This window comes from Solea senegalensis, linkage group LG9 (assembly GCF_019176455.1).
Source record: "Solea senegalensis isolate Sse05_10M linkage group LG9, IFAPA_SoseM_1, whole genome shotgun sequence".
Lineage (NCBI taxonomy): Eukaryota > Metazoa > Chordata > Actinopteri > Pleuronectiformes > Soleidae > Solea > Solea senegalensis.
Genome location: NC_058029.1, coordinates 451,401 through 478,647, shown reverse-complemented (window position 1 = coordinate 478,647; position 27,247 = coordinate 451,401). Strand labels below are relative to the sequence as shown.

Genomic DNA, 27,247 nt, shown 5'->3' with positions numbered 1-27,247 from the left:
AATTATTTTACCAAAAAAAAAACACATTTTTTTTTTAAAGCAAAATATACACTTCATGTTCACCTGGAACAAAAAAAGAGAACATCTTGAATTTTTTTTGAATCCTTTCATTGTTTATAACAGTGAAACAGCTTTTTGTCGTGGGGAACTTTTATGTTGATGGGTGATTTCGGTCCATTTTGACTGTACACTCACATCTGAAAGAAGAAAACTGCAGGTTTATACTTTATTTTACATGGTTCTGTGGCTTTATTGATTATCCTAAACACAGCCCGTTCACACATCATCCAGATTATTTTCCCTTTCACAACAGTTTTTGGGTAAAAAATCCGACGTGCGTGGAGGTTTTCGGTCGGCGAGTGGATGATCCAGTTTACGCTGTGACAGCAGGAAAACAACAACATGGAACATAGAAATCTTCAATTTGATTGGACGAGGGTTGGCGTCAGGACAATTGTTCCAGATAAACTTTCACAAAAACGCCATCATCCTCCTTTTTGCTGCAACGGAATCCCCCCCAAAATAGTTGAAAATTCAGTTTTTTGTGTAGCGGCCGTGAGTCAGTCCAGGCAGCCACATGCTCACAAACAAACAAACAAACAAACAGACGGACGGACGGACAGATTACTCCCACACTGATGTACAAACATAAACAACCACAGACAGTAGCTACAGCCCCTGGCGGGGTAATAACACCGCGCCGTTTCCTGTCCGTAAAGTGCACTCTCCATCCTGCTGCTGTGCGGCCTGGACGTCAGAAAGAGCCAAAATAATAAGTTCATGTGTTTATGAGTCTTTTTCCTGTGGATTAGACGACACAAGAGTCTCAGATGAACGGAGAAAGATGAGGGTTGAGTGGAGGTGTGTGTGTGTGTGTGTGTGTGTGGCGTTAATAAACGTAGCCCTCGCTGTAAGGGTGCGGCGGACAGTAGGGCCCCTCCTGCACGTACGCCATGTTCTCGTCAAAGTGCGACAGCGGCACCGTGTCCTCCTCGTTGATCTGCCGCTCCATGTCCGTCTTCAGCACCGGCCGCTGGTTGTCAGGGAAAGCCATGGAGAACAAGGCCTCGGGGTCGCACACGAACTTGTACACGTATCTCTCGCCGGCCACCTGAGATTTAGACGATTTAGAAACAATGCAGATATTAAAACATCATCATCATCATCATCTGAGCTGTAATATCAAATAAAATCACATCTTGGAACAACGCAATTGACAGTTTTTCTATTTATGATTGTTGTATTTTCTCCGGCAGTGTAAAAAAATGCATGTTTACATGTTTAAATTACATGTTACATTACGCTTTTATCCATATATATATATATATATATATATATATATATATATATATGTATATATATAATAATATCACTTAATAAGCACAAACTTCATGTTCACCTATATATTTTATTATATACTATAATATACTATAATATACTTTATTGTTCCTTATTTTCTGTGTTATTAACGCACACAATTTCTTTTTAATTTCACCAAATGAGTAAAGCATTCTCATGCAAAAATCTTAAGTTGCAATATAGGTCACAAAATATTTGCATTTCAATAATTTTCCCCAAATAATGTGGCCCTAATTATTCTCAGAGTTTTTATCTGTTGAAATGTTTCAATTATATTAGAAAGTAAACATTTATCCGATGTTTGCCTTAAACAAAAATTATGTCCCAACTAACTACAAATGAATTAAACTAATAGCATTTAAACAGTCACTTTAATTACATATTCATTTAACGCATCCAATAACCCTGCTTTATATTTACTGATAATTCATTTTAATGTGAAAATACAAAATAAAAAAGCCAAATGTCACCACAAACAGGTGAAAAGGAAGAGAAAACTTTGTTTTAGAGGCAGAAAAGTCTCAAAATGCAGATTTCTATCATTTATTCCTTTTATATGTGACGCAGCACAGATCTGTACAACCCAGGAAATGCGATGAAGTTTAATTAAGATTGTGTTTATTTCCACGTAGCGCTTTTCTTACATTGCCTGTTTTTGTTTAAATTCTCCTCTGGTGTGTAGTAACGCATCGTCATCGTCTCACAGAAATTGTTTGATTGTTCACTTCAGTGACGTCTTATTATCGGCTCGTTGTAACTTAAGACGGAAGGTGAGACACAAATTAAGTTTGACTGATGGAGAATAGCGGCAGCCTCGTTCACAGCCGGGAGACGCATTAAAAAAGCAGTCGTGGATGGTGATGACACGCAGTGAAACGTCAGGAGTGAACTTTAGGAAACGTTTAGGTTGACGCTCAGTTCAGGTGCCGACTTTTCTCCTGACAAACACTTTCACATGAACGGCACAAACCTCTGTTTTTATAGAGAAACATCAGCTTTTATATGTGTGAATGTTTTATTTCTTCTGTTTTTCCAGCGTGTAAAAACAATATCTGCAATCATTCTATATGCAGACGACACACAGATCTATATGATAATCTGCAACTCAATTCATTCACTAAAGCCGTGGTTCCCAAGAACCAGCTGAGAAATCGACTTCACACACTGGTGAAGAGACATTAGATAAAGATTAGATTAATTATGATGATTTGTTTCATTTTCTACACACTCAAAATTCTAAGTCCCTCAGCTCCGCTCTGATCTTAGACCTGGAAAACCAGGTCAAGCGATCCGGAGGATCGAGTACCACAGTTTGGGAACGGTGGCACTAAACAGTAGAAGTAGGGCTGATGAATGTGGCCAATATATATCTGCCGGTTTTTCAGTCATTGTCACTGCAAATTATTACAATTTTTCTGTACCTTTATTTTTCCGTACAATTATCAACGTTTTCTGACATTTTACCGACCAAATAAGTCTTTAAAATATTCTATTTGAAATCTTGAGTTTAAATTCATCTCAAAATCCTTCATATTCTTCCATTCTAATGTTCCTTATATACATGATGACTAATAACAAATAAATAATATAAATAAATCAATAATTAATTAATATGTATGGCTTATTCTATTAATATTGCAATATAGCATTGATTTTTACATTTATTTTTTATTTCATTGGGATCAATAAAAACAATGATATTTGGAATAAAGTAAAACAAAATGGTAAACACATATAACACCTTTAAAGTGCTTTTTAAATAAGAAATAAATGTATTATATGAAGACTAATATATGAAGATTAACATAAATACGTAAATGTATGAAGAATTTAACCTTTGACCTCAGTGGTTTCTCACCGATGACAATAGAAAATGAACAATTAAAGAAGAAAGAACGACAAATCCTGTGACTGCGTTACCTTCTGCATGATTCCCTTCTCGTAGTAGTAGCGCAACGATCGGCTGAGCTTGTCGTAATTCATCGCCGGCCGGTTCTTCTGGATCCCCCACCGACGAGCAACCTTTACAGCAAACAACACAAACAACAAAAGAGTCAGCAGCAGCAGCGGCAGCAGCAGCAGCGGCGGCAGCAGCAGCAGCAGCGGCAGCAGCAGCAGCAGCAGCAGCAGCAGCAGCAGCGGCAGCAGCGTCAGTGGCAGCTGAGATGTTTCCACAAACTTGTTATAATTCCGTATTTTCCCTAATAAGCGTAATTACAGTTGCGTCCGGCCCGTGCAGACCTGAGCGGCGACGTGTTCATTAGGAGTTTGTCACACACCCAGCGGAGGAGGCAGCAGATGTTCCAGCACCTGTCTGCCAGACCACCCACCCAGCAGCCAGCCGCCCCGCTGCCCCACCGCGCTCGCCTCAGATTCCCCCTCCCTGTTCACACTTCCTGTTCCCTTTCTCTCCTTCTATCATCGTGTGGACAAACAAAAACAAACTCGCAGACACTGACGCGACACACACACACACCTGCTGAAGAGGCACGTCATCACAGGTGTGTGTGTGTGTGTGTGTGTGTGAGACACTATATTATACTTTCTCTTTTTATTCTCTGTATTGAATTATTAACTGTGATATTTGGCTCAGGCTGAGGACGTGGTTTATTTAAAAAATCATGTATCTATAAACTTAATGATATTTGTAAGAAAAGTTTTTTTTGTGTCCGATATCCATATCACAAACTCGAGTATCTACCGATACCAATATTATTCTGATTAAGTCATTTTAGAACATTTATGAACGTTTGAAGCTGTGTCACAAATATTGTTCTCCCCAAAAAGAAATAAACAGCTCAAACATGAGTTTTATTTATATTCTTACAGTCAGCAGTTACTGTGTATAAGAGTTTGTATCTGTCTCATATATGATCCAGTGATTTTGACCAAAACCTCTGTTTTTCCTTTGGGTCAAACTCAAACCTCCATGACACATGGACAGAGACACATGGACAGAGACACATGGACAGACGTGAACCAGCGTCTCACCTCCTCCGGCTCGATGAGTTTGAACTCCATGCCTCGCCCGGTCCAGGCGATGAAGTGGGAGTTGGACGGGTCGTCGAGCAGCGCCACCAGGAACTGCCAGAGCTGCAGGGAACCTCTGCGCTGGTACGACGGGCCCTCGCGGTACAGACCCGACTCCTGCTTAATGTCCCCTGTGAGGGAGGACACACACACACACACACACACATCAGTGAGTTCAGGGCCCCTGAGAACAGCTGATTACAACATTACAGGCTTTATTTGAAAGCGTCATCATTTTGAAGTTTGGGAAACATTTTACAGTAAGTTGAAGTGTTTTTGTTTTGCCAGATCTTTATTTCTGTGAAAATGGACTGAATTCATCTTTTTCTGACTAATTAATAAAGACTTTTTGAGTCTAAACTAAGTTTTTATCTCAAAAATCCTTCATATTCTTCATATGATGAACTCATTTCCATCCAAATGTTTCTTTGCTGACAACAAATTTAACCAAAAAACATTGTCTTATTGGACTTTATTAAAAACGACATATTTAACTATAGCATGTATGTTGTGTTAAACAGTTTTTAATCGTAATGTATAGCCCTATTCTATTCTCTATCTCAGTGCCTTGAGATTACGTATGTTGTGATTTTGGTCAATTTAAATAAAGTATTTGCTGCTCACCTTCGGCCTTTTCTGGCACCACGCAGGTGTCGTCGTAGAAATGTCTCGCCACTTTGTCAAACATACAACCTGTGTTTGAACCAATAAATAAATAAAAGAAAACAACAATTTAAATCAAAAAGCTTGAATAAATAAACATCACGACATTCACTTGTGTCTCCTCGTCGTTGGTTCGTACCTTCGCTTCTGTTCGTGTGAGCCAGATAACTGTCCTGCCGTAAGTAGACAGAATGACAGCTCGGCACTTCTGCTGAAAAACACAAGAAGAAGAAGAAGAAGAAGAAGAAGAAGGAGAAGAAGAAGAGTGGGTGTTAAAGGGCCTGAAGGCAGCATTAAGAACGCTGTCACAGTTACAGCCTGTTCACTTACTGCACCACCGGCTCTGATTAAACAATATTCCCTGCAGCGTCCGTATCACAACACCGGCAAACTCTGTCTATATCAAACCTTTAATGGATCCTGAGAGCGTCTGCAACACGGAGGAAGATTTACTGCACCAGTGCAAACACTGCACACCTTTTATTTTCATAACACAACGTGACGACTAAATCATTATTGTCTTCTTTGGCTGAAACAAAGAAACATTCAACTGGATTGAAATAAAAACAGGGTTCACACACAATTAAAGAAGAATTTAAGACGAGGTAATTGTGTGCGTGTGTGTGTCGATCGTCGAGGCCTTGTTTGTTGCTTGGCAACTGTCAATCAAATCAAATTAAGACACACCCACACTCATGTCTCTGTGAAGCATATGAGCCGTGAAAAATAATACTTTTCTTTAAATTTCAATGTTCTTATTGTGCTAATTCAATTCAATTCAATCACCTGGTCATTTACAGAAAACGTCAGAGAATAGAGTTTTACAGCGTGATAATTGACATTGGTCAATTATCATTGAATTCACTTAAAATGTATTTTTTTACATCAAAAAATACATAATATACATTTACATCTGTGTACATGTGCACAGACACCAAACACAGGTTGTAGAAACAGCCCATCATACTTGTTTAGTTTATTATTTATATTTATTATTTATTATTACATGTCATTTAGCAGACACTTTTATCCAACTAACTCTGCACATGGGGTACCAGTCCTAACCACTGAGCTACACTGCGGAATATTGTCTATAATCTTTTATGATTTAACTGTATAACCTAATGTTTTATCAGATGAAGAAATTATAGTATATTTGCACTCTGCTGCATTCATTTCAGTAAAGTGTGGCACCAACCAAAAAAAAACCCAAATAAAACAACATCCATACTAAATAATAATGATTTTATATAAAAATGAGGCAACATTTCTTCAATAAAAGTGATTCTGACGGACTTTTATAGCACTGGGTCAGATTTACTGCTCGTGTCTGAACATCCCACAAACACAGACATCACTGTCGACGACTCGGGATCAAAGAGAGAGAAAAAAAAAAAAAACAGGTCACAAAGTGAATGTTCAATAAACATTTCTCTGAACTTCATCAAAGTAATGGCCTTAGAGAGGAAATGACTGCTAATGAAATTACCAGCTCCTCCTCCTCCTCCTCCAACACACACACACATACACACACTGCTACCGTTTCTGCTACAGTACAGCACAGCACAGTACAGTACAGTACAGTACAGTACTAGTATATAGTACAATATAACACCCAGTATATTGTGGTACCCAAGTATATTAAAGTATAACACTCAGTATTTTACAGAACAGTACTGTATCCATTATAATACACTAGAGAAAATTATAGTACAATACCAGTATAGTACAGTATATTACAGTATAATACAGTATGATGCAGTAAAGTATCGTACCCATTATAACACACTACATTAATCTATAATACAATATAGTACAGCAAAGTACAGTACAATACAGTAAAGTATAATACTATCCAGTACAGTATAGTACAGTACAGTAAAATATAGTAGAGCTGCAACTAACAATTATTTTCATAATCGATTAATCTGTCGATTCTTTTCTCGATTAATTGATTAATCGCTTGGTCCATAAAATGTCATCTGTGTTCGTCAAACCTGGAAATGATGATGTTCTCAAATTTCTTGTTTTGTCCACAAACCAAAATTATTCACTTTTAATGATTTCTTTGTTTTATGGAGCAAAGAAATAAAGAAAATATTCACATTTTAGAAATTTAAACATCAAGAAATCTCATTTCAATCATGAAAAAAGCTTCAAAGTGATTAATCAATTATCAAAATAGTTGTTCAATTAATTTAGTCATCGATTATTAATCGATTGTTTCAGCACTAAGATGTAGTACTCTTTATAGTACAGTATACTACAGTAAAGTAAAGTACCCTTTCTAGTACAGTATACTACAGTAAAGTATAGTACAATCAGTACAGTACAGTAACTTATAATACAATACAGTAAAGTATAGTGCCCAGTATAGTACACTAAAGTAAAGGTAAGTTTAGCATAGTCAATTTATTATTGTATAGTACCCTGTACACTATAGTACAGTAACTTTAAGTACACTATAGTACAGTAAATTTAAGTACACTATAGTACAGTAATGTTAAGTACACTATAGTACAGTTTTAAGTATAGTACACTATAGTACAGTTTTAAGTATAGTACACTATAGTACTGTAAATTTAAGTACACTTTAGTACAGTAAATTTAAGTACACTATAGTACCGTAAATTTAAGTACACTATAGTACAGTAATGTTAAGTACACTATAGTACAGTTTTAAGTATAGTACACTATAGTACTTTAAATTTAAGTACACTATAGTACAGTAAATTTAAGTACACTATAATACAGTTTTAAGTATAGTACACTATAGTACAGTTTTAAGTATAGTACACTATAGTACAGTAAAGTTACGTACACTATAGTATAGTCAATTTAAGAACACCACAGTACAGTAACGTTAAGAAAGCTATAGCGTACAAACTGTAGCGCTGGTCTCACATTTCCGCGTCACGTTAGCGTTCAGCTTATCGGCGGGTGGCTCATGGCAGCGTAAGCGGCTATCAGAGGTTAGCGGTTAGCAGAGCGGCGTTCCTCATGGCTAAAAGAGAACTGCACAACGTTCCCTTTCCCCCTTTACTTAAAAAAACCTCAGTGTGCATAACATTAACAGTGTTAACAGCTACTGCTAGCTTTCTTAAACATGGTAGCTTAAAAGATAGATAGATAGATAGATAGATAGATAGATCGATAGATAGATCGATCGACAGACGGACAGACAGATAGATAGGCATTCCTAAATGTTTGTGTTTGATGGTTGATATAATAATGATATAATTTATTTATTTGATCCGGTTTTTTATGATTCTACAAGAACAATAACAGGAGCTTCACTTTGCTACAGAGACTTTTGAGTTTAGAGATACTCTAGTTGTTTTTCTTTCTTTTCTTTTCTTTGTCTGACTTCACCCAGTGGTGTTAATTAGTATTTAGAGGCAGAGCGTCGTCAGTCTCAGTGTATTGGCACACAAGTAAACCTGCCACTGGAGAAGTGAGAAAAACACTAAGATCTGCAGTTTCCGGGCTCCATATGACGAAAAAAACAACAGATGAGCAGCGAAGTAACAAAGAGAGCAGAGAGCCTGTGGACGACCGCTGTGATTTTTACTTTACTTTTCCCCCTGACGAGTCTCACACACACACACACACTTGTCTCCAGCTCTGTCTCTCCTGGGTCCTCTCTGTCTCTCTCTGCCTCTCTCTCTCTCTCTCTCTCTCTGTCTCTCGTTCTCAAAGTGCGACTTGTGAATGAACCTCGGTGTCCAGCGTGTGTTCATTCATGTCCTGACGTGGCCTTGGGCTCCGCCTGAGGATTATGTCCCTGTCCTCTCTAAGTACAGGGAGGGACAGAGTGTGGGAGGGAGGGCAGCTTTTTGACTGTTAACAGGCATCTCTTCTATTAGAGCGCCACAGGAAATGGCGACCGGCGCAGACACCCGGCAAAACCAGATCCCCTGCTCTAATAATGGGCAAACTCAATCAACACCAACCCCCCTCCCACCCAAGTCCTGCCATGTCGTCTCCCATTCCTGAAATGATCACGCTCTGGTCAGACACTGAGTCACAGCCACTGAATGGTCCGCTCACCTGAGTCGTAGGTGAAGTCCCGCGGCTCCTGCTTGATCATCATGGTGGCCGGGTAAGCGTGGGGCAGCGGCGCCCCCATCATGGCCGGGTGCTCAAAGAGCGGGTCGGGATACTCCTGTTTGAAACCTTGAGGAGGGAAGGGAATGTTGGGCTCCGACATCTGCCGGTGGTAGATGGGCCGACTGTCGCGGGTCATCGTCGGCGGGGAGGGGAACGAGTGACACGGCTCCGAGAGCTGACGCTGAAATCTGAGTAAATAAACACTGGATTCATTATTATTATCAAAGAAATTTCTGAAAGTTCTGAATCAAACAATTACACAAACAAGGACTTTCAGTCGTTGGAAACATAAAACACCAGATTAAAGAGCAGCTTATGAACTGTTGTTGAAGAATTTTTTATATAAATATACTTGAATAATTTTCTTGATTAACTTTTCAAAATTTTAGTTGGTAAAGAAAATATGTTGTATTGTTTATTTTTGATTAAATTATTATTTTTTTTACAGCCCATTAAAATCCACCTTAAATGCATTTTGTTATTAACTGACTCAAAGCATCAATTTCAGTCAGTTTGTTAGGAATAAATTGGGGCAGTTTTCATAAAAACAAAATCTGTTAAATCTGTCTTTAAGGCTGAAAATGTGCCATTGGGTGAGTTATGATAAAGGGGGCGTGGCCAAAAAACCCAAAAAGCAAAACAATTCAATTTATCCTGGAAAACTGGAAACAACCATTTAACCAAATACCCTTTAGTATTTTAGGTAAAGTTCAACTGTTTACAATCCATTAATCCCAAATTAGAACATTTAAAAAAAAAAACTACTAAAGTAAAAATCAGTCTTCCATCCTGATGACAAACAGTTCCAGGTGTTCATACCTGTGGTCCATGGTGTAGGCGTTTTCAGCGAGTGGCTGTGACGGCGGTATGTGAGCGTAGGTCCGGTCTGGTTTGGGCGTCGGTGGTGCCGTGGGGGACGCATGATGCAGGGGGGACACGGGGGTGCTACACGGGGGCGTCACTGGGCTGGAGGGCTTCATTCCTGCGGGCTGTTTCTGCTCATAGGCACTGTGGCAATAACAAAGAGACAAGGGTCAAACATGCTGCTGGGCCTTGTTCACATTTTTTGCATATCCATAACCAGTCTTTTACCCAGACTGCTTTTGTATGGAATCCCAAAAGGGACATAAAAGAAAAGTGAATATAAATTTAAGGTTGAAAATAGTTAAATAAATAAATGGGCAGTTTTTGCCAAATCTTTGCAGAGAAAAGTAACGGTCCCAGAATAGAACCTTGTGGAACGCCATATTCTGATGCTATTTCAATCTAGGCATGTTTTGATCGGCTTTTTTTGTACCCGATAACCTTTTTTTTTTTTTATGTTGAGCTTCTGCTGATACCGAGTCCCGATTTTAACTTTTTATGTATTTGCCTAAATCGCAGAACTGTCTGTAAAATAAATAAAGTTAATAAATAAGTTTAGAGAGACGTTAGCTGTGTTTGTGTACAAAAAGCCATTAAACCAAAAGATATTGCTTTGTGCTTTGTTTTTTTTAGGTAATTTAATCCCAAAGCATGAACATGAATTTATATACTGCACAAACACTGATGGGTGTTGTTGCGACATGATAAAACCAGACTTTATATTGAAATACAGACTTAAAATACCACTTTTTTAATGACTTTTGTTTCAGCATCAGAAGAAGGATAAACGGAATCATGAATACACAATAAGAACATTTCTTAAATAAAAATCAGGATAAAACGTAATGAATAAAAGCTGAGAATGAGTTCTGTTTTACAAGTTATATGACAAAACCTTATGTATTAAAATATGGTTTTAAATAACGTCTCAATTAATCAGGAAGTGCAGAGTGAAATCATTTGTTGTTGGTGAATTGTTTTGCTTTTTTTTTTCTCCAATTCCCCATTCATTTAAATGTGTAAATACAGATCTGGGAGGAGGCGTGTTTGTGTCAGGAATCACCAGGTGAGCGAATGAAAGTGAAGGTGATTACACAGACACGGCGCACGTACACGAGGAACATGATGGGATGTGTTCACAAATTAAATCAGTAGCGTGTAACAAATCATCATTTTAAATATTTCTGCACTTTCCTCCGCGTCTCTGTCTGTGAAACCTTTTTATTAAGTGTTTGCAGATGTGAGGTGAATAAAAATGATAATAATAATAATAAAGGTGAAAATAAGACAGGAGAGAGAGCGACCAATAAAGCAAATAAACGAGGTTCATTATTCAAGGCGTGTAAAATGTATAAAATAAGAAAATGAGTTCCCAGTAGCTTTTTTCATCAAGTGTTTCACCAACAGTCAAGTTATGAACATTATTATAAAGTCAGTCAGTCAGTCATCATCTACCACTTTATCCTCCACCAGAGCATCGCTGTGCCAATCTCAGCTACATCGGGCGATAGGCGGGGTACACCCTGGACAGTTAGCCAGTCCATCGCAGGGCCACACACACACACACACACACACACAAACAAACAACCATTCACTCTCACACTCACTCCTATGGTCAGTTTAGAGTGTCAAATTCACCTAATCCACACATTGCATGTTTTTAGACTGTGGGAGGAAGCCGGAGAACCCGGAGAGAACCCACGCACACACGGGGAGAACATGCAAACTCCATGCAGAAAGGCCCTTGTTCTAACCAGGGCTCGAATCCGGGTCTTCTCGCTGCAAGGCAAGAGCGCTAACCACTACAGCACTGTGCAGCCCAATATTATAAAGTTTAGAGTTCAAATTCAAGGACTTTCTAGGACCAATGTCCTTGAATGTAAGGACTGAATGTGCGGACACAGCCTAAGATAGGAGGGTAAACATGTGGTTCACTCACCTGACGTTGTACGGACACTTCTCTCCATACTGGAGTTTAAACGAGCGATCCTGGCTGCAGGTGGCGCTCAACTCTGAACACGGACTGTGCAGCTCTCTCTTGATCTTCAGCTGCAGACCGTGGAACGCCACTGGACAGAGGGACAGACACAGAGGGACAGACAGAGAGACAAACAGAGGGACAAACAGAGGGAGAGAGAGACAGACACAGAGGGACAGACAGACAGACCGACAGACAGAGGGACAGACAGTTATCATAAAGGAGCACATTTGATTTTTGTGAAAAATAAGCGCCTGAAATAAAATTAACACTCAAAAAAGAAAAAGGTGTAATTTGGGTTAAAACAATTACATTTTTTATTAAAATGTATATATTTTCAAACTATAGCCGCTGATTTTTTTTATCCTCTATCTTATAAATAAAACACTTGATCTGCTTACATCACACTTACATCTTTAAGTAATTTCTTAAATAAATAGTTTTAACTAAATTTAAATTTAAACTGAATCAGCTTTGTGTGTTTCTATATTTTGACCCGAAAACTAAGTATATACTAAATAGTAAGTACATGAAAAGAGGAAATAAATGCTTTTTTTGTTAAATAAACTTTTGGATGTAAAATTTTAAGTTTACTGACAAAAATAATCTGCAAAATCTAGTTAAAATTCAGGCAAAAAAGTCATTGTTTTAAAATCAAAACTTTCTGTTGCAAAATCGTTGCTTTACATTTGACACCTATTTAAAAAACTGTAGCGTAATAATGTGGTTCAGACTTTAAATTTCAATTACAATTTCAAAAAAACACTTCAGGAGGCAAATTCAAGAAAGTTTATATTTTTAATCTATAACATAGTGAAGATTGAACCGCAGCTTGAATTAAAAAACTATAAATAATATAAATAGCAAACAGAAAAACTGCAATTTGATATTTTACCCCAAATTATTCAGTGCTGGTTGAAATACACACAGATTAAGGATTAACATTTATTTCTAAACATGTGGATCATCAACTTTTGTCAATTTCTGAGAATAAAAATCATAAAATCAATGAAGACATAATGTAACATATATACAGCGTTTTTATCCTCTGAAATTAAGAAGCTCAAATTACTTTCACTCTGAGTTCACTCGTTCATCACATGCACTGAAATATGACAAACACAAAGATGTCTGTGTATATGTCTCTGTCTGTCTTTCTGTACACAGACACAGACAGAGACAGAGACACATACACAGACAGACAGACAGACAGAGACGTACAGATTGACGTTCCCTCAGTGAGTCTGTGCAGAGCCTGAGTCGCTCAGATTAACGCGCCATCATCTGCACTTGTGATCGATGCTAATCCAACTGACTGCAATTCTCATTAAAAACTCACTAAATAACTAACTAAATATGCTCAGACACAGTCAGGCTCAGGTTTCCTCTCAAATCACTGTGTCACCGCGACGGCAGCAGAAATAATCCAATAACTACGTGGATCATTTTCTTCAACATCAGCACAACTTCACTTTCATTTATGAACGCTCGACACCAGTTTGATACTTCATCTTTACTTTCATACGTCACATGTTCCTGTTAAATTTGATTTTCTAATGAACTTTATACATTTTATTAGCTGGAGGAAAAACAACATTTTGCCCAAAGTAACAACAGCGTCAGTATCAGTCTGATACTTTACTGTAAATGTAAATAAAGAACAGTATTTGTGCTGAGTCATGGTGTGAGCTGTTGATTTCTTCATCCACAGACTTAAATATTTTGTATTTTTTATAACAATCAATAACAGATTTAACAACATAACAAAATGTTGCCAAATTCACGACACAGTTCAAACAACATAGAAACTATGACACAAGCAAACTTGATAATGAACACTATTTTAAATGAAAGCCATTTTCATTTTAAAGTACATCATAGATTGAACGGGTCAAATTTCTAAACATTTAAAAAGGTAAAAATTCATGTATTTTATCTTTAACTTTACTGTTTTTTTTTATTATGTCTTAACCTTTGGAATCATAATTTTTTTATTATAATTAAATGCAGCAACCTTAATCTGGATTTCAGTTCAAAACACCTCATTTAAATCAATGTTTCCCCGACTTTTTAGATGAGAAAAGACTTTTTAATGATGAAAAATGATCAAAACTCAATTTAAACACTAAAAAAGACCAAATTTGTGCATAATATAAAGTTTTATGTCAGTTTTTTTTATAATTGAATCGTTAAAAAGCATTTTGTCTACGGTGTATGTCTGAGGTATGAGTTCCAATGTCTTTTTATGCTTGTTTTTTATAATAAATCCCAAGTAAAAATCAAGAAAATATTCAGCAAATATTTTTGACCTGAAATCTGTTCCTGTGTCTCCTGTGTGTGTGTGTGTGTGTGTGTGTGTGTGTGGAGTTTTTTCACCACTGATTAACACACAGGTCGATCTGTCAACACCCCATCCGACGCACTGGCCCGGGGGGCCACGCGGCCCCAGCGGGTCGTTGGCGGCCCTCCCTCGCTGGGGACTTGACCTTTGAGGGTCATCGATTGCAGGTCACAGAGACACTTCCTGACACAGTTGACATGCAGACGTCTTGTTAAAGACAAAGACTCGAGGATTTTATCGTCTTTGCTGGTTTCTTGTTTTTCTGTTTACATTTAAAACACGTGTTGTTATAACAGACTAATTATTAAGAGTGTCTTGCTCGAGGACACATGAGCATGAAGACAATCAGAGACAGGAATCAAACCCTTGCCTGTCTGGTTGAAAGACAACTCGCTCTACCACTGAGCCAATGCTGTCCCAGGCAGCTGAGGTTTTACTTTTATATAGACTCTATATTACAGAGTATAGTTTACTCCACTACATTTGTTACTCGTCACTACCAAATAAAATCAGAAGAAGAAGAAGAGTTGCTATTATGGTCTGTATTTATATAGAGCTTTTCTAGTCTTGATGAGCAGTTTTCACCCATTCATTCACACATTACATTACATTACATTACATGTCATTTAGCAGACGCTTTTATCCAAAGCGACTTACAAAAGTGCATTTAAACATTTGGGTACAAATAAGAGCTAGAAGTAAGTAAGAGCTTCAAGTAGAACAAACTATGAAGTGCTAGTCATAAGTGCAATACAATTTTTTTTTTTTTTGTCGTCTTAGTCGAGGTAGAGTCGGAAGAAATGTGTTTTTAGTCGGCGTCGGAAGATGTGGAGGCTTTCAGCTGTCCGGATGTCGAACTTTCAACCCATTCAGATCGCTGCAACGTGGGCTTAAGTGTCTTTGCTCAAGGACACATAGACATGGCAGACCCGGGAATTGAACCCACAACCTGCCAATTGAAAGACAACTTGCAGCCTTTAAGACTTTTACTGAAGTAATATTGGCAGCAGCAGCAGCAGCATCAGTGTTAGCAGCACCGCGGCCTCAAATCACAAATGGAAATGTCACAATAGATTTGGTCGGCGGGGAGTCGAGCTACACAGATCAATAGCGAGGGCATCGCCTGCGACTAAGAACAGAGACTTCCTCTGTCGTCCAGAATGTCATGCCCATCACCGCCTGATTGCTCTCATTATCTACGTATTGATTAAGCACAATGGAAGAGTGAGGTGTTTAAAAAAAGAAGCACTTAGAACAATTACTGACTCTATTTTCAATGCAAATGTGTGTTTTTTTCTTTCTGTGCCGTTAAGGTCAAATAATCTGTAATTTTCTTTGCTCTTTGTTGCACAAATTTAATGGAAATCTATTTATTTAAATGGGATAAATAATGTGGTCACCTTTTATTTCTGCTAATTATTTACATTTTTTTATAAATTTCACAATAAATGACTAATTATCATTTCAAAGGCTTTAACTCTGGTCATTTACAGTATCATAGTTAATATAAGAAAATACTGTTTAATCACAGTAATATATGGTGCAAGTGTAAAGGTACTTATACATGGTAAAACTGTGAACAGTACACACTAAACTACTACATGGGAAATCTATTACAGTAAATACATAAACATACTGTAATATGATACTGTATCAAACTATACAATATGATACTGTATACAATATACTACTATATGATATATACTAATACTATATACTACTATACTATATATATATATTACAATACCATACAATATACTACATTACGATACTGATACACTACAATACGATATACTGTATACTATGATACTATACGATATACTACAATACGAAACTGTATACTACGATACTAAACAATATACTATGATACAATACTGTATATTACGATACTATACGATATACTATGATACTACAATATACATGATACTACGATACAACAGGGTTCACACGGTGGTGTAGTGGTTAGCACTCTCGAGCCCCGGTTGGAACAAGGGCCTTTCTGCATGGAGTTTGCATGTTCTCCCCGTGTGTGCGTGGGTTCTCTCCGGGTTCTCCGGCTTCCTCCCACAGTCCAAAAACATGCAATGTGGGGATTAGGTGAATTGGACACTCTAAATTGACCGTAGGAGTGAGTGTGAGAGTGAATGGTTGTTTGTCTGGTGTACGAGGAAAGAACGCTTGGCTCCAGCCTCGCTGTGATCTCAGGTAAAACGCGTGTGTTTGGCAGAAGCGCAGCGTAAATGTTTGACAGATATTTCTTCAGTCCATTCATAAAACAAATCTACTGGCGACGGTGAAAAACCTTCCATTCCATTTTCACCTCCTGTAGGTGCTCGTCTCTGCTGTTAAATGATGAGAGGCTGCTGGTTTGACACCTCCTACACGCTCCGTCGCTACCCGCTAAGTTATGCTAATGGTAAGCATCCGAGTGTTGGAGACAAAAGAAAATGTCTCCGTCTCCTCCTCCTTCAGCCTGAGGACACTTTTGCTTTGCTTTGTCTCTTACAGCAAAGTCAACAAACCAAAGCTGCTTTTTGGGGAGTGATTAAAAAATAAGACCATCGTCGGCATATTACTTGACTTTTTTTTCAAGTTTTTCTTCTGCTCAGTTTTTACTTTTTAATCTAATTGTGGCTGTTAAACTAAATATCATCTTTAAACACAGTTAATTTACCATAACTTATAATCCTATTAAAGCAAAAAACATAATGTAAATTAAAGTAGATTTAAGAAAATTTAGGGTAATATTTAAAGCTGAGGTAGGCAACACATTTTTCTTTTTAATTTTCACTTTTAGACTCATCACCTGATGAATACATAAAAACAAAAGCAGTGTCTTTACCATAACTCTTAATCCCATGAAAGAAAATATAAAGTGTATAATTAAAAGAAAGAAATTAAAAAAAGAAAACATTTTTTTGGCAAAAACTTTACTCATTGTCAGCCTAAAGAATATTAAAATGCTATAACTGTTAATTAAACTATAAAACTTCTCAAGTTATTCAAAAGTTTTTTGTTTATTAAAAAAAAAAAAACAGCCAATTCAAAATGAAGGAAGAAAAATTTGGGCTAACAGCTGGGGTCAATTAATATTATCAAAAAAAATCCATATTATCTTTTTAATTTAAAGTGATTGGAAAGAGAGAAAAACGACCCTTGGTGAGAGAAATCAACCAATGGACAGTTCAGAAGGACAGTGAGGGCGTCGCCTACTGGTTGTTCTGTTAAGCAGCTGTACTTATGTTTCCCTACAGTCAAAACATTGCTATTGCATCATTGGCAACTGTCATATCTGCAAATAAACCTAAAATATGGAAAAGAGGAGTCTATGACGACAGTCAAATATTTAGTAAAGTGGACGGAGCCTTTCACAGAGTTTTAGTATTTTAGTGCCCTTTTATTTCTTTATATAAATCAATTTATTTTAAAAAGAAAGAATGCAATTGTCTTCTTAGCTAATTCTACAAACATAGCCAAATAACTACACATATGCTAGCATTGCTAATTGATGAATTAGGCAAATTTTACTATGAAATGTGTTTCTTTTTCTTTCTTTTTTTTTTTTTACCATTTTTGACACTGATTAGCTTTTATTTAAACAAAAAGTCAGTCAGTCTTTTTGTTTAAACCCCCCGCGACCAGAGGGTGCTGTGCCAATCTCAGCTACATCGGGCGATAGGCGGGGTACACCGTGGACAGTTCGCCAGTCCATCGCAGGGCCACACACAACTAGAGACAAACAACCATTCACTCTCACACTCACTCCTATGGTCAATCTAGAGTGTCCAATTTACCTAATCCCCACATTGCATGTTTTTGGATTGTGGGAGGAAGCCGGAGAACCCGGAGAGAACCCACGCACACACGGGGAGAACATGCAAACTCCATGCAGAAAGGCCCTTGTTCCAACCGGGGCTCGAACCCGGGTCTTCTCGCTGCAAGGCGAGAGTGCTAATCACTACACCACCGTGTGTCCCCTCAGGGTTTAGTATGTCGTCCAAAATCTACACTACACACTACACCACCGTGTGGCCTTAAACAAAAAGTGAAAAATTTAAACTCCATCAAGAAACTTTTTTGAGTTGAACAAAATTTAAAGCCACAAAACGTTTTTAATATTTTTAGCAAAATGCTTCAGTCGTCTCCATGGTAACCACTTACTTGACATCGTGTCATCCAGGTTGGTTATGTTAGCTTGTATATTTGTTTATGTGTGTGACAGCTAACTGGAGTCACACTTCTGACATAAACTCTGTCCATGACCCTTCATTGTAAAAGATTTCTACAGAAATTTGCATAAAAAACCCTGTGACAATGTCGACAGTGCAAGAAAAATCTACAGATGTGCGACATTAGAGTAAAACATTAAACCACACATTATTTCTGTTCATTTCTGTCTCCTAACTCACTTTTATGTGTGTATTTGTTCTTAAAACATGACATAAAATTGACTATTTGTGCTTTTTGAAGCATAATGTTTTTGCTGTTTCATTTATTTCCTTTTTCTATAAAAGAAAATTGAGAGAAAAGAAAGATTTCAAGGATCTTTACAACTGCCGTCGGGAGAAAACTGCTTAATAATCCAAAAAAAGCAAAAATAAATCCTTTTTGGACGTAAAGTTCACTACTGAACACAGGTTTGTTGTTGTAGTATAAATACACAGTGAGCGAGTATTTACAGCAGCAGGACAGCGGAGGTGACACAAGTTCAACAATAGAAATGGAAAATGTCGTGTGACTCATTCGTGTCAGTCATTGTCAAACTTTGGCACTTTTTTTAGGTTGAATTCTTTTGTGATTTGCTGACATCGTGGAAATATAACGTACTGAATGTTTTGCTGTTGTTCAGCCTGTGAACTTGTGACCATCTCTCGCCTCCGCTCGCCTCTTTATTCTCTGGGCTCGGTGAAAACCCATATGGGCGAGCTGCCGGCCGGGACGCCCAACCACCGCGTCCTCACCCTGTCACCATCTGTCAGCGGCTCGACCGTCTGCTGCAGCTCTGCCAACACGACCATTCAGATGGTCAGCAGTGTCCTGCCACCGCGGCCACACACACAGTCACGCCGGCGTCCTCTGAAGGACAACGAGAACGTCTCAGTGACCTCTGATTGTCCACTGAGCACCAACATTCTACCCATTTAAGAACTGATTTAGAACCAAGGGCTGGATTTTATCCAAACTTCACCTTCAACGAGGTTTTTCACGTAAAATCCACACGTGACAAAAGTGAAGGAGATTTGACGACGTTAAATTAAGTCTGCGACATTATTACAACGTCAAAGTGACGAGACCTTATACGATATTATTGCACATCGCGATAAAAACCCTCAACAACTCGTTTATCACGGTGAGTTTCTATTACAGGGAGAAGTCTGAATGGAGAAAATGTTGACATGAAAATGTCAAACTCGCCAACACACAGTCCTAGTCATCATTTATTCTAAAGTGCCACTAGGGGGAGCCTGAATCTTTCCAGTCATTCCATAGCTTCATGATTTATAATGATCTAATTTAAGATTCTTGCTTTTTTATTTTAAGATGTATTATATAAAAATCTTTTAGTTTTTCGTGTTTTGATGATTTTTTTGCAACAACACCATTTAGTATTTTTTTGTTTTGGTATCAATGAAGTTCATTTTTGTATTAGTATGAAAGCTTAGATTGTGGACAGTTTTTTTTATCCTATTTTAACACTTTTATAAACAATTACTGCAAATATCTTGTTAAATTGAAATTATTTTGGTCAGCACAGGACATTTATCTTTATATATACTGTATGTACTTACAAATCTTTGACTTATACAATGGCTTTCCCTAAAGAAGAACCTACAGCTGCATGTTGTCACTTTTAACTCCTCAGGTTTGTAGTAAAATCCAGAAAAACACCAGGAATCTTCAGATTTTCTGGCTGAAAGCGACTTTTTCTACGTCGACGTCTCCTGATGCCAGATCCGTCTCCGCTCGTACAAACGTGATCTGTCGTCACTTCTAGCTCAAAGTCATCTAAACTGACCTTGACTCTTCTACAAACGTCTACTTGTGTTTTCCGCTCGGCTTTGTTTCCAGGTTAAAGGTCGTGGAGGACGAGAGGGGAAGACGCACAGTTTTGTGTCTTTTTTTTCTCACACGTTCATGGGCGTTCTGGCTCGTCACAAGGACATGTGCTCGCTCCGCGTCCCACTGAGCTCCACTCACTCCGTTTCTGTCCACACTTTGGCACCACGTCCCCCACGAGTGGACGCTGCCAAGTCACCATGCGGTCGCCAGTGTGTAACCGCCGAGCAGCACCAGGTGAAGCACAGCTAACTGCCACCAGAGTGAATTAAAGCTCAGGTCCTCACAACATTTTGGTTTGTTTTGAACTTTTTCAACAGGGTGTTTTATTTTAATGAAGAAAAATAGAGATTATTAGAGAACTTTGTGCTTTTATGCTGTAAAATGAAAGAAAAGGCTGATTTTTTACGTAAATATCTAGTTTATTGACATATTTTGCCACTGCAATTTGTTTTGCGCTGACATATATTGACGACTAAATTCTCATGCAAGGTTGAGAACTTGAAGATTTAAATAGATTCCAACATGCAACATTTAAAGAAAATGTTACATTCATCACCTTAAGGACAAAAATGTACAGCTCCCCTTTTTTTCACTTTCATTAGATTGATTTTTTCAGCCTTTTTAAATCCAAAAAAACATACATATTTTTAGGATTTAACCCTTTTTTTGAAAAATGTGTAATTGTAAAAAACATGCAAAAGGCCATAAAAAGACCTTAAAGTTACATAAGTGTTCAACTTTAACTGATGAATAATTAGTTAACACTGGATTAACTGTTGGAATCATATATAAGACATCGTTCAGGCTGAGAAAAGGTCATAAAGAAAACCTTCAGCTGAAAATAACACTGTCTGACCACGATGGACGATTTTACACAAAAAAAAGGAGAGTGAAAACATTTTCCCCGACCTGGAGTTAAAAATGTCACATTTAAAATAACATCAACCACAATATTTTGATGTTTCTCAATGTAAATAAGTTGCAGTGCAACAATATTTCAGAGAGGGTGATAACCCCGCCCTCTCTCTCACACACACACACACCTGTCTGCAAACCTGTAAGACTGTGAGCTGCTGCAGCTCTCCAGAGAAAAGCACGGGGGCACACACACACACACACACACACACACACACACCTGCACGTGCACTAAACAAACACACGAGTGGAGATAAAATGAGCACAGATGTTCACACTCAAACACACACAGAGAAGAAGGAGGTTTTCTTACTCACAGTTTTCAGTCTGGAAGTCTGGAACAAACTGCTCGTCATTGTCGGGAACTTGAGCTAAAAAAAACGAGAAAATGGAAATTGTTTACGACGTTGACGAACGACAGTCGCTTTGAAAATCAAGCTGCTTCTATCAGACTAATGTTTGCTGAGTTATCTGTTGTATTTGAACTGTAACCCTGTTGTATCTTCTGTGTTAAATGTGAAATGAGAAGCCGTTGCCGCTGCTTCGCGTCGTAAAAAATAGAATAAAACACATCCTACGAGTGCAACGTCTGAAAAGGAAACATGTTGCCGTGTGTACATTTTCTCTCTTTTTTACTGTTATATTTGACGTCAGAGAAAACATCGACACAAAATTCACTGATTTACAACAAACGTCGGCTCATAAGTGAATCATTTTACATTAAATGATAGTTTTCTCGTTTTTCAAGTCATTTCTCTACAATAAAAACTAAACCTAAATATGAGCTTTTTTCACAGTATTTTGTCTTTTTATGATATTTATTTAGTCACTTTTTTCAAAATAAAATTGGACCAGAAAAAAACTGATGTGATACAAACTTCAGTTTTGAGAAAAGTGTTTACAGAGTTTTACGGGAAACAACAAAAATAAAATGAATTATTTTACTTTTAGTGACTGTTGTTTATGAAGGATTTTCCTTTTTTTTCCCCTGAGAATCTGCATCAAATTTAAATCATAATCATAAAAGCACTTGTGTTGAAGAAAACTTAAATAAACAGGTGACAATACATGAGCACTTTTTGGAAAATCAAATATTTGACTTGATTTGTGTAAATGATGTAATATAAATCATTTTGATTGACAGCGACAAAGAATCACATTTTTCACCTTTTTTTCTTCAATCAGGTAAAAAGTATTTTGATTTAGGGTGACAGTTTTTTGTCTGTGAGTATTGTTAATTAGATTTTGATTTAACAAAATTAAATAAAAAATTTCAGTTTTTTTGTTTTGTTTTGTTGACTTATATCAGATAAAAATGGACACTGAGTTAGTGATGTGAAAAATCACTTTGAAATCTACTGAAGAAAAAACAGGAGCCTGTGAGGGACATAATTTACATGATTTACTGTGACCTCAAACTTAATAAAAGTCTAATATTTAAAAAAACATAAACAAAAACTGCTTGATTTAAACTAATAATACAGTGACCGCTCAATTTGATCACTTTTTTAAAACAAAATTTGTGTTTTTAAGTAAATTTACTGGAGGAAAAATGAATATAATATGAATAATTTTTGTGTCGCCACAGAATCAAACCCCCAGCGTTCACTGCGTCTTAATCGTCTTCTTCCCCACCGGTGAAAGCACCTGCACCTGCAGAGTCAACAAAAAACCCCTCCACCTGCTGCACGAGCTGCAAACACACATCCACCCCCACCGCTGTCGTCTACGCTCCCCGCTCTTCCCCCCGCGTGGCGTGGACGCGTCCCTCAGGTTTGACACTTGCCGGTCGAAAGGCACGAGATTTAAAAAGTGTCATTAGCACTTGGTCTATATTTATACAGACAATGAGGTGGATCCTCATTATCACTCGATCTGTAACATGTCTCCACACGTCTGCAGAGACGGGGACGGAGTTTTGTCACTCTTCTTATAATCAGAGGGTTTGTTTTTTTGTCAAATCTCCCGTCAGAAAAGTGTGAAGTGAGGAAAATAAACAATCAACGGAGAAGCTGCTGCTGCCTATTTTCAAATTCTATTTAAAGCCACGGTGTTTACTTATCATTTTAGCTTCTTTTTTTTTAAAGGGTCAAGACGATATTGTTGCTGTATTTAAAATATTGTAAATACCAGTGGTTTATATTCAGCTCAAAATTTATCAGCATTATAAACTAAATACAACCAGGAAAATGAAGAAATATGAAAAATGTGTTGCAGAATTAACTTTTTTATGGAAAAACTGCTGCCAAAAAAAGTCAAAACACTGGTTTAACTGGAAATGGAATGGAGCCATCTCTGACTTTTACTAATTGTCCACTAAATGTAAAAAAATACCAAAAAATCACAGAATTTTGCAAAGACTAAATCATAAATGTGCGAGAAAAAACTGTAAATAGTAACTTCTGCTGGTAAAAGCATAAAATAAACAGAAACTTTGCTAAAACAACAAAAATGTGCGCTTTAAATCAAAGTCTCACACTTTTGACTCAAATCATCGAAGCAACAAAGAAAAAGAACGACGGCAGCTGGAAATCTGACAGAAAAGTCAAAAACAATGTCCCGTCTCCTCCTTTATTTTTCCTTCATTGTTGTTTTTGCTGAAACAAAAAGATGCTCCGGTGAGAAATTAAGTGGAAAAATAGAGATTTAACATTTTACTCCCATAAATTTATAGATGTCGTAAAACGTAACAGAGCGAGGGACGGAGCTGTGGTTTGGTTGGACACGGTGGACACGGTGGACACGGTGGAGGGGATGAAACCTCTGGAAACTCGTCTTCTTTTTTCCAATTACCTGAACTAATAAATCTCACAAATGGGCAAAATGTATTCCCTCTCACTTTAACGGACAGGAAGTCATTCATTAAAGCGACAAATGTGGACGTGAGCGTCCATCATGGACAGAAGACAGACACTGTGATCGTCTCTCACACACACACACACACACAGCTCATATGAAATATTAAAATCCTGTCTCCTCGTCTTCGCCCGGCGGTGAACGAGGACGAGGACGCGCTGTCTCCACTCTCTCTGCTCCAAAGCGTACGTTTCATTTTTTAAAAGCTTTGAATTTCAACATTTTCAAACGCGTTTGAGGAGAAAAAATGATGTAGTCCTTTTTTTTTTCTCACCTGTGTGAACAGAAATATCTGTTTTACTTTTAATAAAACATATATATTATAAAAACTACATTTAAAGATTTAAAGTGTGAATTTATTAGATTTATTAGATATTTCTGATTATAAATTGGAATTTAGAGGCTTTTCATTTTAAAAACAAATTGTAAATTCAATATTTTAAAGAATTAAATGCACAGTAGTTACAAAAAATATGATTTCTTTGTAACAGGGCACAAATTATTCTAATAAAAGTTGATTTAAGAGATTTGAATTGAGACGCAGCAGTAACTTACCACATTAGAAAACTTGTTTTTCCCCTTTTAAATTAAGAAATTGACTTTTTTTAAATCAACTGCAATGAGATAGCAGTTAAAAATTAAGTTTTTATTGTTACGTATTTAACAATTTAGAAGAATAATTCATAACGTGTCAATTACTTTAAAACCTCATTTCTCCAAGTTAAGTGAGAGTTTTCAAACAGCACAACATCAAATTCTACTTAAAATCTTCCCTTAAATTCTGTTTTTCCTTTGACACAAAACATTTAAACCTTAAAAAAAACTTTAAGTCACAATTTAGTGAACAAAATTTTATACCCCAAAAAACACTCAATTTTTTTTTAAATCCAGCTTTTTGTCCACCTGTTAATTACTTGAAAACCTAATTTTTCAAGTTAAGTGTGAGTTTTCAATCAAAATCTTCCCTTAAATTCTCATTTTTGTTTTACTGAAACCTTAAAAACACTCGTCTTCACAAAAACAGTAACTTTAAGAGACGAGGATGTGCTGCACTTAAATCATCAGGTGAAAACTTGACGACAAATGAGGACAAAGACAAAAACACAGAAGAGGAGACAAAAATATTCACCACCAACCGAAACTGGGATGCTGCAGACAGGACGGGTAGAGGACACTCGCGCTTAAATCCTGAAGCATCACGTCTCTGTCGTCTCGACACCAAATCTTTCCATCAGAGTCAAAAAACTCAAATGAAATTAAACAAACTATAAAATAAATAACTATATATTAAAAAAGAGACCTTTTTTAAAGAGGGCGTCTGAGTTTTCAACTAAAAAAAAAGTATAAATCCATTGTTTTTTTTTGTTTTTTGTTTTTTTTGCTGCCAGGAAATGAGAGACGAAGCAGAGACGAGGACGCGCTGGAGCTGACGATAGAGAGAGAGAGAGAGGTGAGAGTGATGAGAGGGAGCAGAGAGAGAGGGAGCAAGGGAGAGAGGGAGGGGAGGGAGCAGAGGAGGAGGAGGAGCAGTGCTGCTGCTGCTGCTGCTGTCGCCTCCAGCAGAGGAGTCAGTGAGCGTCTCAGGGATGAAGAGTCTCCTCTGGTAATTTGCAAGGACACTCTGAGCGTCGTCTCCTGTGCTGCGCCTCCTGAAGACTCCACACACACACACACACGCACACACACACACGCACACGCACACGCACACGCACACACGCGCGAGGTGCTGCCTCTTACACACCGGCTTTTAATTAGACTGTGACGTGAGGCTGTAACTCCACACTCTTTCTCTCTTTCTCTCTTTCTCTCTTTCTCTCTTTCTCTCTTTCTTCTTCTTCTTCTTTAACCCTCACAACCTTGTGTTCCTGTTTAAAGGAGGTTTGTCGTGTACGGCTGCAGAGATTAAATCATTATCAGCAAGTTTCTCTCATTGTTCAGCTAATTAAATGTGAATATTTTTCGCTTTTCTTTGCATTCATTTTAAATAAATCAATGAATAAACATGACAGAATTCTGAGAATGAAGTTGAGGAAAAATGTCGGAATTCTGGGATTAATGTCAGAATTTATCAAAAAAAAGTCAGAAATTTAAAGAAAACAGTCCGTAATCTGAGATTAAAGACGGAAATCTGAGGTTAAAGTCAGAATTTAAAGAAAAAAGTCCAAAATGTGAGATTGAAGTCGTAATTTAAAGAAAAAAAGGGTGAAATTCAAAGAAAAAAGTCTGAGATAAAGTCGAAGAGTTACGTAGTGCAGCTTTAAAACGCTCAGCCTCTGAAGAAGAGAATCATCTTCATCATCACAGCCTCATAAAAACCACATCAGTGTCACTGTTGCATCATGGGAGAAAGTGTGCAGCTCATAACAAGTCAATGAGAGTCTGTGACCTTTGACCTCTGTGCTGAGCATTAGCAGCCAAACAAAACTATTGAATTTTGCTAAATGTTTAGAAGCCGTGAAATTAACTGCTCTGTCTGTGCGTGTGTGTGTGTTCATTCAAATTCATTTGTATCACAATAAAAAATATCATGTGATTAAAGATTGAGTCAAAAATTAAACTTAAAAATTTAAATTTAAAAGTCTAAATGAGAATAAAAATCAGTAAAAACAAGGTTTAAAGATAATGTTTTGTATTGTTCATGTATTCCTGTCCAAACCTTTTGAAAACCATCATATTTCATATATTGTTTAATCATTTATTCATCTTATTGTTCATTAAATTTACTGGGTTCTGCATTTCTGGGGGTTTTGTGTGAACAACTAACTGCTGTTAATTGAAAAGTTTAGAGAGATGTTTCAATCTGGAGTTAATCTAAGGAACTCGCTGCTCATCAAAATCCTCCATTCTCGAGTCTTCAGTCGTTTTCTCTGTCAAACAGTGTGGACAGAAAACGGTAAACAACTTTTATTCTGGGAAAAAACGTCACAAATGTCATAAAGTTGTACCTTTTTTGCGCGAAATTCGTATGAAAAACGTAAACGCCCTCACCCAGGACCCGAGCGACACCTGTCTCCTCCTTCTTACCCGCCTGAAGAGGCACTCAGGGCGGCTGCAGAGTCTCCGCTGCTCCC

At 37.4% G+C, this 27,247-nt stretch overlaps 1 protein-coding gene across 3 annotated transcripts; it reads right to left on the bottom strand.

Moving 5' to 3' along the window:
• Nucleotides 1–45: 45 nt before the first annotated feature.
• Nucleotides 46–27,247, bottom strand: etv1 (ETS variant transcription factor 1). 3 transcript variants are annotated; one of them, XM_044033471.1, is made up of 11 exons: nucleotides 27,165–27,247; nucleotides 25,313–25,602; nucleotides 21,638–21,691; nucleotides 11,966–12,095; nucleotides 9,982–10,170; nucleotides 9,103–9,350; nucleotides 5,192–5,263; nucleotides 5,014–5,082; nucleotides 4,351–4,520; nucleotides 3,280–3,381; nucleotides 46–1,111 (listed from the first exon to the last, which is right to left on the bottom strand). In XM_044033471.1, the coding sequence occupies exons 2-11, from the start codon at nucleotides 25,371–25,373 to the stop codon at nucleotides 890–892; spliced, it is 1,317 nt and encodes a 438-aa protein (XP_043889406.1). In that variant the 5' UTR covers nucleotides 25,374–25,602; nucleotides 27,165–27,247; the 3' UTR covers nucleotides 46–889. The 3 variants fall into 3 exon arrangements, with proteins under 3 accessions (XP_043889406.1, XP_043889405.1, XP_043889407.1); XM_044033470.1 differs by lacking the exon at nucleotides 27,165–27,247 and having other exon boundaries at nucleotides 25,313–25,633; XM_044033472.1 differs by lacking the exon at nucleotides 27,165–27,247 and having other exon boundaries at nucleotides 5,192–5,260; nucleotides 25,313–25,633.